This window comes from Anastrepha ludens, chromosome 2 (genome assembly GCF_028408465.1).
Source record: "Anastrepha ludens isolate Willacy chromosome 2, idAnaLude1.1, whole genome shotgun sequence".
Classification (NCBI taxonomy): Eukaryota; Metazoa; Arthropoda; class Insecta; order Diptera; family Tephritidae; genus Anastrepha; species Anastrepha ludens.
This window is the reverse complement of record NC_071498.1, coordinates 120,893,215-120,906,885: the sequence shown is the minus strand read 5'-3', so window position 1 is coordinate 120,906,885 and position 13,671 is coordinate 120,893,215. Positions and strand designations below refer to the sequence as shown.

General features: G+C 38.7%; 2 protein-coding genes across 2 annotated transcripts in view; both read left to right on the top strand.

Annotated features, from left to right (window-relative positions):
• Window positions 1-864: 864 nt before the first annotated feature.
• Window positions 865-1,830, top strand: LOC128859290 (protein ALEX-like). The gene is made up of 2 exons (XM_054096164.1): window positions 865-929; window positions 1,008-1,830. The coding sequence occupies exons 1-2, from the start codon at window positions 917-919 to the stop codon at window positions 1,682-1,684; spliced, it is 690 nt and encodes a 229-aa protein (XP_053952139.1). The 5' UTR covers window positions 865-916; the 3' UTR covers window positions 1,685-1,830.
• Window positions 1,831-5,626: 3,796 nt separating this feature from the next.
• The window catches only part of LOC128855230 (uncharacterized), a 38,084-nt gene continuing 30,039 nt past the window's right edge, over window positions 5,627-13,671 (top strand). The window contains exon 1 of the mRNA XM_054089951.1: window positions 5,627-5,722. The gene's annotated coding sequence lies outside the window, so the exon portion shown is untranslated. The remainder of the gene's footprint in view (window positions 5,723-13,671) is intronic.

Genomic DNA, 13,671 nt, shown 5'->3' with positions numbered 1-13,671 from the left:
CAGAGTGTTATAATACTCGTATTTGTCTGATTTTGAATGATTTTACATTAGTGCATTAAAAAATATATATAAAAAAATTGTGTTTTTGCACAATGAATTTCTGGATGGCGGAGTTCGAAAACTCTGTGGCCCCGCCGCAATAGACGGAGGACTCAGAATGTTCTGGATACTCCACGCTATTCAATTTCTAAACTCGTAGCTGGTGTTCCTTTCTTCAACAGCCTGGGGCAGTGCTTCAACCTTAATCCCATCAAGCTTCTCCATTACATCAACAGCTCTGACCGGCCGTAGATATCTGCCCGCTGTAGGTCTTAAAATGGTATCAAAACGGCGCTTTAGTGCTACTTGGGGAGTGCAAGACTGGAACTTCAACCATTTCACCTACATACCACAATTGTGTTTGCAGATATCTCAAAAAATAAAAAAACTTAAAGAAAGGTTTATTAACGAAAGATTTATTTGCCTTCTTCTTCGCATCCCGTGATCTCGCGCGTGTTCGGGCGCGGTGAGACATGGAATCCCGAATATCGGTGTTAGATGTCTACCTACAACACTTTACTCCTTGTCCACGACTTCTATGAAACCTGTGATAATCAGCTCATGAAGAAAATGATTAATGAATAAATAATTTGCACTGCCACTTCAATGGCATTGACAGAAGCTTATCAGTCAGGTGCTACGAGTAACTTCTACAGCACAGCATACCAAAGCAGGGATTGCACCGATCATATCATTTCTCTTCGATAATAATCAAACACATATCCAACTCTTTATTTACGATTAAAGATATTTATTGGACTTTGTATAAAAGAAACAACAAATAGTTGTAAATCTACAGCATATAAAAGCGATTCATATGAAACATTCGCGCGTCACTTCAACTTCTACAACAGTCTGGCCACAGCTTCAACCAGAGATGCAACTTCTGAGTAAGTTTTTGTTGTTTATTTTGAGTAAAATTTCCCTTTCACGGCATTTATTAAGAATTTATCATTTCGTGCTTATAGTTTGCGCTTCGATTCTACTCAGCTTTGGTATCAGCACTTGCTCTGCTGCCACTAGTATGTACGATGGGAAACCAGGCTGCAAGACCGTCGGCGAGGTTGGTCAACTCTATCGGAATTTCTGGGATCCAATGCGTTATTGGCGCTGTGTTGGCCTAAATATGGAACCGCTACAGCAAAGTTGTCCCGACGGCACCGGTTTCCAACAAAGTTTGGGTCGTTGCATTCCTTGGAAAGTTTGGAAATGGGAGACACCACAATATCCACCAAGTTGTCCTGATGGCGTGATGTGCTTGTCAACTGAATTGCGTCCATTGGCAGCGGGAATAACAACTCAAACACAGGCCCACTTATCTTCACAGGTGTTAGTGCCATCGGAGACATTGGTGCCAACGACATTACAGGAATCTCAGATATTCGTACAACCGCAGCCAGTCATACAACCGCAACCCTTCCCACAGTCGCAGCCATTTGTACAGCCGCAGCAATTTGTACAACCGCAGCCGCTGGCTGAGTCGCGACCATTACAGTCGCCGCAAGCTTTTCTCCCAAAATGGTCATTACCAACCACGCAGGCTCAACTACCGAAGCGTACTTGGCTGCCCTCACAGTCTACACCGGACCCGGCACACCCATTAACAAGCTCACGGCCCTTGAGTCCCAATGATCCTTACATTTAAGAAATTTGTTGAGTGAAAATTATTTGAATGTTTTATTAAATATTTTGTTTTGTACACATACATACATACTTAAGTGGTGTTGGTAAGTAGTGGTTTTTATATTATTTCATTTGATTTCCTGAAAAGTAGAATATCGGAATTTTCCGTCTAAGCCAGAGCGTGAGATGGATTTTCTATAAATAAATAAAAATAAGTAATCAGTAATCAAAATATTATTATATTACGGTTATTATGCGCTACCAAACGAAATCGGCAACGTTTTTGTACTTAAATGAAAGCTTCAGGCACATGTGCCGTGGTCCAAAAACCACCAGTCGACTAATATTTTCCAGAAACTATTGAAGCGACAGCTTATGAAATCAAAAGATTTGGAACTTGATTTTTAATAGGAATTTTTCGGCTCTATTAAAGAGTGAGCCATTGGATGGAAAAAATAGTACAAGGTGGTACAAAATTAATCACCCTATAGGAATATTTATAATTTTTGCGTATTTTTCCCAATCATGTTTGACAGTTTAGAACTAGACAGATGTAATATACAAACATTATTCCGCCTTGCTTTCGGACTGTCGGAATCGGTAGATTCCCCGAACTCAGAATACGGGGAGAGTTTGTGGTTCCTGTTTGTTCCAATCGGTTACTAGCCCTACAAGTATCAGATGTTAAGCTTGGCAGCAAGGGCGATGGTGATCACTGATGTGAACTGCTCGATCGGTAACTAACCCGACCACTGATAGGAGTTGCTACTCTTCGAGGGTGTCCTCGCTCTCTTACTTTAGATGCTGATTCCGAGGTGACTAGCTCACTCGATCCCAAAGCATCTAGGGCCGGTTCGTGCTAAACACCACGCCTGGTAAAGGATACATCTAGTGCGCATGTTCCTCGAAGACTGAACCTCTGCTTCCTAGAGCCACGCGGAATGGTTGTCATCCAGCTAACTCCCTTTGCATTTCTTATTATTGTTATTCTTGTTGTTTTTTGTTTTTTTATTCGTATTCATCTTATTCATATGATTGCCTGCTCTCCGAGATAAGCTCAATTGCTTCTAAATTCTTGGGGATCTCATTTAGTCTGCCGCGCCAGCTCCCCTTGTCAAGCTATGATTACCATAACGTCTTAAATCGACCCGGTATAGAGGAAGCGACGTTATACTTTAATACAATAGGCACGGTAACGCATTACACCCTGAGTTAAGAGGTGGAAGGCTCTCATCATGCTCATCCTGCCCGTCTTAACGTATGCCGCAGAAGCTTGTACGATAACAATACCCGATGAGGCGTCCTTTCGAGTGTTTGAGGTAAAGATTCAGTGGAAGATTTTTGGACCTTTGCACGTTGGTGAAGGCCAGTATCGTAGGCGATGACACAATGAGCTGTATGAACTTTACATCCGAATGGATATAGAAACTCCGGCTCTGAAAATATTCGATGCGGTAACAGCTGGTGGTAGCAGAGGAAACGGAAAAACTCCTCTGCGTTGGAAGGCTCAGGTGGAGGAGGACTTGGCTTTACTAGGTGTGTCCAGTATCGGGACACTGAGGACGCTAGAAGGAAGCTGAACCAAGCCATGATAAAGACGAAAATATGGCTTGAGGACCATGGCCTGGAACCCGCCAAACATAAAACCAAAGTCATCCTTATGACACGAGGTCACATGCCACTCGAGGTCTGCATGCAAATAGGCGACACGTCCTTAGTGATCCAAAAAGTAGTAAAATACTTAGGTATTCAACTTGACTGCAGGCTTACTTTCTGATCCCAGATACGGCATGCGACTACCAAAACAGCAAAGGTCACGGGTATGCTAAGTAGATTAATGGCAAACATCGGTGGGCCAACACAGAGCAAAAGAAAGCTAATTATGGCGGCCACAAGCTCAATTCTCCTGTACGGTAGCGAATTATAGGGAATTTTGCTAAACTGTAAAGCCAAGCGCAAAGCACTGGAGGCTGTGCAACGAACAGCGGCACTCAGAGTTGCCTCAGCCTACGGCACTGTCTCAGGCTCTGCAGTTTTCGGGATCAACGGTCAGATACCCATCGACCTCATGGTCCGGGAAGGAATGGATGCGTGGGACTCCAGATGGACGGCGAAACTTATTCCATCAATTGACAAATGGGTCCAAAGGAACTTCGAAGAAGTGAACTACTTCTTAACTCAGTTCCTCTCGGGCCGAGGATACTTCCTTAGTTACCTATACCGTATGGACAAGGTAACCGATTCCAAAGGCATATACTGCGAAGCACCGAGCGATGACGCTGAATACACGTTTTTTAGTTGTGACAGATGGCTCGCGGAAAGAAATGCTCTGAGGGAGCAGATTGGCGACAACGCACCGAGCAACATAATCAGCAAAATGCTCGAGCGTGGGGGCAGCTGGAACGTAATGAAATACATCGAGAACGTGCTACGAAAAAAAGATTGGCCTCGATTCAGTGCAACAAAGCGAAGCAGCACAGATAGAGACACAAGAAGACGAGCCTATAACATGAAAGCTGGCTACAAATATGGTGGACCCACACGTGGGTGAATAGAATTGGTTCTTTATGGATGCCGTTCTGGGCCCTCCCGAAGTAATATAGAAAGCAGTTCCGGGAAAGGTGTCACCCCAGAAGGAGAGGAGGGATGGTTTTAGTTGCCACACCACACGACGCAGTAGACAACGGTCACTGTAAGTGCGAATGTATTTTGAACCCTACCTCATCCACCAGAAAAAAAGGTGTGTCCAATTGGCGCTGGTTAGCACGAGAAAGAAACGCTTGTTAAACTCGGCCAATATCGCGTAAGCGGTTTTCGTGGCAATCAATACTAGAAGAAGAAGGAGGTAGAAGCTCGTTCTCAAGTGGTACCAGACAATGGCTAGATCCGATTTGAGATTCGATTAAAACTCTGCACCGCGTTAATGTGCTTGCCTCAGTATATAAATAATCGGGCAAACTTCAAAAGCAATGGCAATTTTAGAAAAAAAACGAAATATTGAAATGAAAACAAAAGGAAACATAATTACTCAAATTCGGTACAAATATTCCGCCGAAGAATATAATTCCGACGCAAGTAAAATTTAAAAATGGGCAGTGCCGCATCCTCTTACGTCTTAACACGTTCCCTGTCCGCTGAGCCACATATGGTTCAGTAAACGTGCGCCTGATAAGCACTGATACGTTCCTGAGCCATATGTGCGTCATGTGTTTCATGAACGTGCAGAAGCAAAAATGTCCCTCTACGCTCATGGACCATATGTGTTTCAGGTAGAAATACCCTACATCCGTTTTTTTTTTTTTAATTATTATTATTACTAAAGCTATCCTATGACTACAAAAAAACAAATTATTCAAAAAACCCTCTTGGACTTGTCGGTCAATTTTGCATTTTTGTATTGGGACAGGGAACGTGTTAATAAACCACCCACAAACACGTATTTCTTCCTAACGCATTTAGATCTGACATAAATGTGGAGATCAGATAAAAACCGCGCCCACTCATTATATGTTTGGACCGAATTTCCGTCCGTCCGACTGATGTTATAAGCTGCAACTCTCATTTTAGATGAGTTCTTTTATTCCAAAAACTAACAGTCAGGCCAAGCTAAATTTTATTAAAATGTGCCCAGGTATATGAATTTGGATCCTAACCTATCTTAGCATTCCTTAGTTGTTTTTTATAATTTACTTTTATTTTATAAAAAGCTTTTTCTCTGAAGTCTCATCACGAAACCGGAAAAATAACATCAGTGAAGAATGTCATATAATTTTTTATACTGAAAAATTGCAAAGCCTTTTCTAATTGCTTCTGAACACTCACAGCTTATCCTAACATTTCACTTTGGGTATAAGCGCAACAAATGCATTTGCAAAGCTCGCTGAACTTTCGAAAGCACCAACCGAAGGCATAAGGCACTTTTATTTGCCTCCTACACAATATCAAATAATTTTCGTAAGTCTGAGCTGCTTGGCGGTTAGTAAAAAGTCTCGATTAAAATATACAAATTCTAAATAAATAACAGAATAAACTCGCAAAATCATTAAATCAATTTACATATGTAGGTGAAAGTTATTGTTGTAATAATTGTGCTTTTTATTGTTAAAGCAAAAGTTAAGTGAGTGCTTGGCAGTATCAACATTTCTGAAGAGTTCATATATAACTATCGAACACATACATACACACATAAATATGTAAATATGTACATGCAGGTTAAAGCCTCAGAATAAACAGATGTGTGCGCATTAATGAGAGTTCCAGTTACAAATGCACATACATACATCTAAACCAATGTGCCTGCGAGTTTGATGGGAATTAGTGTAGGTCAAGTGCAAGCTTTGTTTGTGACATGTGCCTAATTGTATGCTTTACAATTTTCGCCTACAGTTGTGCTTGTAATTATGCGTAGAGATGCTTGTTTCCGGCAGTGCGTTGTATGGAAGTAGGTCAGTGGGACGTGTGCTCTCCCGCTCCCCAGCTACCTTGACTAGCTAAGCTCTTTTCGTTTGTTTGGCTGTTACGAATGCAAACGAATACAATTTTGAAGTGTGTACATTAGTACGCACCCTGCAGGAAAAGTGTGAGTGGAATAACGTTTCTGGTGCAGAAGTGACATTTTTTGTTGCACATTTCAATAATGGAAAGGAGAACATTTTATGGTGTTTGCTAAATATTTGCGCACAATTGTTTTTTTCACGTTTGTTAAATTTTTTTCACAGTTGAACGTCATAATGTTGGCTATCCGAAAAATGCTACTTTTCTCTTTGCGAATTTGACATTTGACAAAAAATAAACAAATAGAGAATATTTTAATTTCTAAATTAAGCAAAATAATAAAAATGAAAAATAACAAAAATGTTAAATTCTAAAATCTCGAATAAAGGTTTCGAATACAGTTTTTTCCCTTTTCGATGCATTCTATCATTTTTGGTCTGCCATTTGCTTTCGCTTATTCTTCCTCTTCTTTTCGTTTGCTTATTTTCTTTGCTGCTGTTGTGGGCTGGGACGGCAGAATCTTGTACTCTGTTAGTATTGTTTGGAGGTCAGCAAATAAAACTCAGAACAAATATGCGCGCTTTTATCAGATCAGAGGACACTGATTTTTAAAAATAACGCTTTTTCAAAAGGCTGATAAAGGAATACGAAATGTTGATGGCTGTTATAGTGTGCTATTGTTGCTGTAAACTTGATACAAGTAAAACAATAGAGATTGGGTTAGAGTAAGAAACAAAAGTTAAATAAGTAAAAACTTTCTCCAAAAGGAAAAGGCCAGTAAATATTTTCCGACAAATATTTTTTATTAATCAATATAAATTAATTTTGAATACTTTTCCTTGTTGTTGTCAAGGATGGTGGTTAAAGGCTTCTCTTTCACCGCTAGATAATAGTCGAAGGGTGCTTAATCAGGTGAATATGCAAATGAGGCAAAGGCGTGCGCAAAAGGCATAGCTTCTCGCTATTACAGAAGCAGGCCATTGATGGATGGACTAACATGGACACTTGCAAAGTAACTAAAGAATCGTGGCCCAATTACAATAAATTCAGAACTGACCAGTTGTTATGAAAGCCACCAGCAGACGTATTCAGAATTACGTCAACAATAATCGGTTTCTCGCCTTTAGGAGATGATGGGAGACGAGGAAGTTGGTGTGGCCTAGAAGCTGCAATCAAGAAGAATTTAAGAAAGCACTCTTCTACTATCTGTGTGAGTTTCCAAGAAAATAGACATATAATGCTAGGACAATTCTCGATGGCTAACTTCAAAGAAATTGGAGAAAAAAATAGACGACATAGGCAGAATCATAGTCAACTTAAAATCTTTTGACTAATAAAAGGCAGTGTTCCTACAAATAGGGTATCAAAATGTTATCATTTGTGTTTCTGACCTGTTTCACTCAGACTAAATCTCCACCACAATCACCACCACAGAAAATGATACAACGGAATGAGAGACATTCCCTTACTCGACTATTGGCCAGCTAACAATTTTAAGTTATTCAGACCGAATTCTTCTTCTTCTTCTTGATTGGCGCGAAAACCTTGTACCCGATTCAGACCGAATGCGACTTCAAAATGCAAAACACATTCACCTGTAAGTCGCTAATTCTATTTCAAAGATTTTCATAAACGATTTACTATTATTTTTAACGAAATTGCGCACTTTTGCCATTTGTTCTAGGGATAATACACTTTGTAGGGGACCGGCCTCTTTTTGTTGCCACTTTTTATTGCGTTTCATAGGACGTGAAACGTCATCACTTTATGCTTTTGAAACATTTGGGGCGTATCGAATTAAAACCTACCATGTTTGACATAAACCCCACCAATTATTTGCTTTCAGGGCCTTGAACCGCGCAAAGTTACGGCGGTTGCGGAGCAGAAAATGAAAGAATTCCAGTTAAGGGGGGGGGGGGGGTAGGGTTTCGCGCTAAAAAAAAACACTTTTTTTTTGAATTTTTTACAGAAATATGGCTTAAGATACTTTAATAAAATCAGTTGCATGTTATTGTACATCTTTTCAATAAGTTTTTAAAAAATATTAATAATAAAATATTGACAAATAAGCCCATGACAGAGTTTTTTTGGAGATATGTTTTTCGAGAGGTGCTCTGCGGTGCCAATCGGCATTCGTCGTAGAATCATCTGAAACTAAAAAAGTCGAATTTTTCAGTTAAAGTATGACGTAATGCTCCCCCCTACATTAATAAAATTTTTTTTTTTTCATTTTTGTAGTTTTGGTGGCAAAAAAACGTAAAACGAGCATTTTTGGCGAAAAATTTCGCCATATTTGTAAGTGAAAAACAACCTTAAAAAAAAAGAAATAAAAAAAAACAGTGTAGGGGGGAGGTATTTTTGATTTAGAAAACGTGTGCCAAATTTGAAAAGAATCGGTTGAATAGTTTCGGAGTTGTGATTGGCACCGACTTTTAAGAAGTCGTTTCGGGAAAAACGCGTTTGTAAAAATGACTCTGAGAAATTATCGATGCTCCGCATTCGAGGTAGAGTGCCTACAAAGGCTATAACTTTGAGAGTTCTGCTCCGATCCACTTAAAATTTTGACACAACATTCTTGAAATGATTTACTATAAGATGAGCGAAGAAAAAAAATTTCGATTTTGTGACCCTACCCCCCCCTTAATTACTCTGCAAGAGTGATATGAAAAACCATTACATTTCTCAGTACCCAATAAGGGTCCATAAAATCATCTAGATTTGTGGCTTTGTTAACTTCAGAAGCTCTTTGTTTCACCGCCAGATCCTCAAGCTTTCTGTTTTCTTCTCTCCTTCCAAGGCAAGTAATTAGCAATTTTCCTCCAGATTTCTCGATCTTCTAAGCGCTGCCAGTTTTCAACTCATCTCTTTGATATCGTTGATAATTGCATCTATCCATCTTCTCTTTGGTCTGGCCTTAGTTCGCTTCTCTTCCGGGAATCCAAATGCCAAATTATTGTACTCATTCAGCATTAAGTTGAAAACCAAGGATGACATCGCATCGAAAATTTTGTGCAACTCCACCATAATTTGGCATCCATTCTAGCTTGACAAGGAACCACTCAGAGGTGGCTGAAAGGAGAATCGCGTATTCTCTGATTAATTTTGAGTATCAGTGAGTTTAATGACTTGATTATTGCTCGCTTGAAGTACCCCACAGCCTGCTGAAAATTCACTACTACCTTAAAAACAATTACTTACTATTTAAATTTAACAGATTGAAATTTAAAAATGGAAACAATAAAAATAAAAAAAAACACCAATTGCTTCTCATAGAATAGCGTATCATATCATATCGAATGGATTTCCCTACAGGGCATTCACATACTGACATTCGTGACTCAAGGGCAATAGTCATGTCGGCACTCAAGGCCATACATTTTAGTGCAAATATGACTTTTAAAATATTTCGCCTTCACACATCATGATTTCATTATTTCTTAAAATATTTAGTGCACACTTGGCCAAATATACATATATGTGTGTGTATGTGTATGTGAGTATGCATATACATGACCTTTAGATTGTTATTAGAGCCTTTATAACATTGTGTGATTTTACATATGTTACAAAAACAAACAAAAAAAAGATATACGAACTTTTTAAGTCACTTTGAAGAAAATGTGTTGGGAAAATTTTCAACCCCCTCAAATTCTCAACTTGATAATAAAAAATCAATTTGTCTTGACCTCATTTACAAAACGACCTTTAGAGCCTTTAATTTTTTAGTAATTTTAAGTTTTATTCTACCTTTGGAAAGAAGAATCTTGACATTTTTAAACCAACGATATTTATCTATCCCTACTGTTTAGTGCTCTATTCCAGGAATATTTCGCTTTTTTCTGCCCCCCTTCTTTTTTATAACAACTTTGCATGCCTTTTCAAACTGTAAGTCAATTCTATGTGATTTAAAACCTTGGCCAGAAAATATTTATTTTAAAACTATTTTTGTTAGGAGGTGTGGGAGCCTCAAGGTTTCATATGCAAAGATGGTTTTTTGCCCCCACACGAAAAACCGTTTATTGCCGATTTGGCTGTTCCATTTTTCACAGTAAGCTTCTAGATTTTTTATGAAGTGTATTTATTTCATCCACCAAAACGACTATATCATCGGTATAGAGTAGCAGGCTTATATTTAGATCGTCAACTTTCAAACCAAAACCCAAATTTTCATGCAACTCCTTTAAATATTTCTTTTTTATACTGTTATTATTATTTATTGAATCTAAAGGGTGGTTAAGTTTCAAGGCCGGTGTTGATTTTGATTAAAATACAATTTTTTTAAGGAAACTATTGTCATTTCTCTTTATTATCATAATATTGGTATGACTCAATTACGTATGGAACAAAATATAGGTCAAATGGCCGCCGCGGCCTCGGCGGCACACCTCCATCCGATGGTCCAAATTTTCGATGACGCTGAGGCATAATTGAGGCTCTATGCCGTTAATGTGCCGAATTATCTCATTCTTTAGCTCTTAAATTGTTGCTGGTTTATCGACGTACACCTTTTCTTTCAAATAACCCCAAAGAAAAAAGTCCAATGGTGTCGTTGACGTTTAGGTGTGGTTCACATTCAACATCGACTCTTGAAATTTAAACACCCTTTATTAAATAAACTTAATACTAACAATAAGGTTTCGACTGTTAACCTAAATTATAGTACCTACAGCTTCTTGAACAAGGTTAAGGTTGTTATAGGGGCCTCAAATATGCGTCACAGGGTTGAAAGGTCAATTATTCTGAGACGTAACGAATTGACGGTATGCAACAGCGACCGAGCCAATGGATTTGGGTGGTGGCTCAGCCTTTGCTAGTAGTTTTGTTGGATTGCTGCTATTTCTGCTGCAACTAATGGAACATTTAGGTCTTGATGGATATTTTCATTGGTTACGTACCACGGCGCTCAAGTAACCATTCTTAATATTTTAGATTGACTTCGTTGTATAATTGCAATATTGCTGACACTTACCCCACAGTTGTGATGCATACGCCCAGATTGGCTTGATGGTTATATTGTAGAGAAGGACTTTGTGATCAAGGCTAAGCCTTTAACGGGGAACGGGAGTTGATTAGCCAATGAAAATCTTTCGTTTTTAGCTTCATCTGTACACTTTTGGCCTCAATGTGCCTTTTCCATGTCAGGCGCCTGTCGATACGAACAGCAAGGTATGTAACTTCTTTAGAATGAGGTATGAGTGTGCAATTCAGATACACACTGGAGCTGCCGCTTCTATTTAGCGTAAAAGTCACATGCTTACACTTTTGCTCATTCATTGAATTTCCCAGTCTGCTAACCCTTTTACTATGTGTTTCAGTTGACTGTTGAGTTCACTCGACGATCTTATTGGACATTCGGAGCGACAAAAGATTTCAGTGTCGTCAGCAAACGTGGATGTAAGTATTTGCGGGTTTTTTGGAAAGTCAGCCGTGTATACTACACACAAAAGCGGACCCAGTACACTGCCTCGTGGTACGCCGACTTTAATATCGACTTCATCATTTAGGTAGTTTTTATATCTTACCATAAACACCACATTTGAGAGATAAGATTCTAATATTTAGTGGGAGCTTTGTTGCATCGTGCGTTGGATTTTGTAGACAAGTTCCTCGTGCCATACTCTATCGAACGCTTCAGCTACATCAAGAAATATGGCTGAGCAATTTTCCCGTCGTTCAAAAGCATTCATTATTTCGGAGCTGATGCGATTGACTTGCTCAATTGTGCCGTGTTTCTCACGAAAACCGAACTGATGAGCTGGAATAATGTTGTTTTGCTGCAGATGCGGCATCAGTTTTCATTTTAGCAACTTTTCAAATAGTTTGGAGAGAGATGGTAGCAGACTTATAAGTCTGTATGAAGCTGCTTTGGCTTTATTTTTTCCTGGGATCATTATTTCGGGATCATTATAACGGTCGATTTTTTCCATTGAGAAGGAAAGTGGCCAACTTGAAGAATTGCGTTAAAAAGCACTGAGCGCACACTAACAGCGCAATTTGGAGTCTCTACTATCATTTTAGGAGATATTTGATAATAGCCAGGTGTTTTTTAGGATTCATCTCATTCTCAATTATTGACTTTAGCTCATGCGGAGAAATTTTTATTGCATTGTTACTATAGTCAAGTGCTGATGGAGGCTCACTACCAAATTTGGTCAAATCGGATTGAGTTGCGGGCAATTCAAACCCATTAGTTTGTGGGTTCGGTTGAAAGATCATCCTCAAATGCTCAGCAAACACATTGACTATTTCTGTATCTATCCGAGCCCAGGCGCCTTGATTGTCACGAATTGACACCTCAGATTCTGTTGGTTGCCTCAATTTTGGTGCCTTCCATAAGTGCAGATTAGCTATTTTTATACTCTTTTTCGAGCTTAAGCGTTTTTCTTAAAGCTTTTTCGGCGTTTTTGAAGCGCACCTTAGATGCAGCGCAGAAAGAGAAAGAGACATCATACACTCTTCACACTCAAACTACTTTATAGATAGAACATTTTTATCATTGAATATTTTTGCGAACACCTGCTTGAAACTCTATGAGCAAGTTGTTTGCATTGCTGTAGCCAAGAATTTAAAACACCCATTCGAATTTTTGCACTGCAATTTATAACAGATATTCCTCTGTAATTTTTGACTTCCCTTCTATCACCTTTTTTGAAAATCGGTTAAAATAAATTGGTTAGAAAAATGTCTGCCACTTTACGACTTGTTTATAACTTATTGTAAATTTCTACAAGCTGGTCCAACAACTCGTAGGCTGATTTTTTTTTAATTCATATGAAATTTAATCAAGCCCAGGCGCCTTATTTTAACTATTTCGCCTACAGTGATTGGACAGTCCAAGAAATCATTCTTGACTTTCCTCACAGGGTAGAAAATGTTATTTGCTGTCTGGTTTGGATTTAAAAGTGTTTTGAAATACTCCCTAAGCAAAGACGGATTGGTATTTTTGAACCAAAATCAGTTTGTTGACCTCTTATTTCGTTTGCCAGAGCCACCAATCTTTTCTGCAGTTAATTTAAAAAATGCCCAAAATTTTTTTTCCAAAGGTATATTAAAACTTAAAATTACTAAAAAAGTTAAAAGCGATAAACCTTTTTTATAGATGAGGTCATAACAAACTGGTTTCTATGAATAAGTTGAGAATTTGGGGGTGTTGGGAAATTTTCGAATACATTTTTGTGACCTACTCCACCATATTTACGACTTCTACTAGGCCACTCAAAAAGTTCATTTTTACTGTAGCACCGAGTTGTAATTGTTGTTAAATAATTGGATTGCAAGTTTTTGCACATTTTTGCACTGTAAATTTATTGTTCGTATACTTTTGTTTGTTATTTATGCTATTAAATGACTTGGCTCATTTCTACTTATCTCAAAACACACTCGTATGTAAATATAAACCAACAGCAGCGAGTAGTTTATCGTAATATTTATAAAACATGCCTGCATGTGTGTGCATGAGAAAACTCAGTTGGCAACGGCCCTCTAATAGAAATGAATCAGAGGCGCAGTGATATG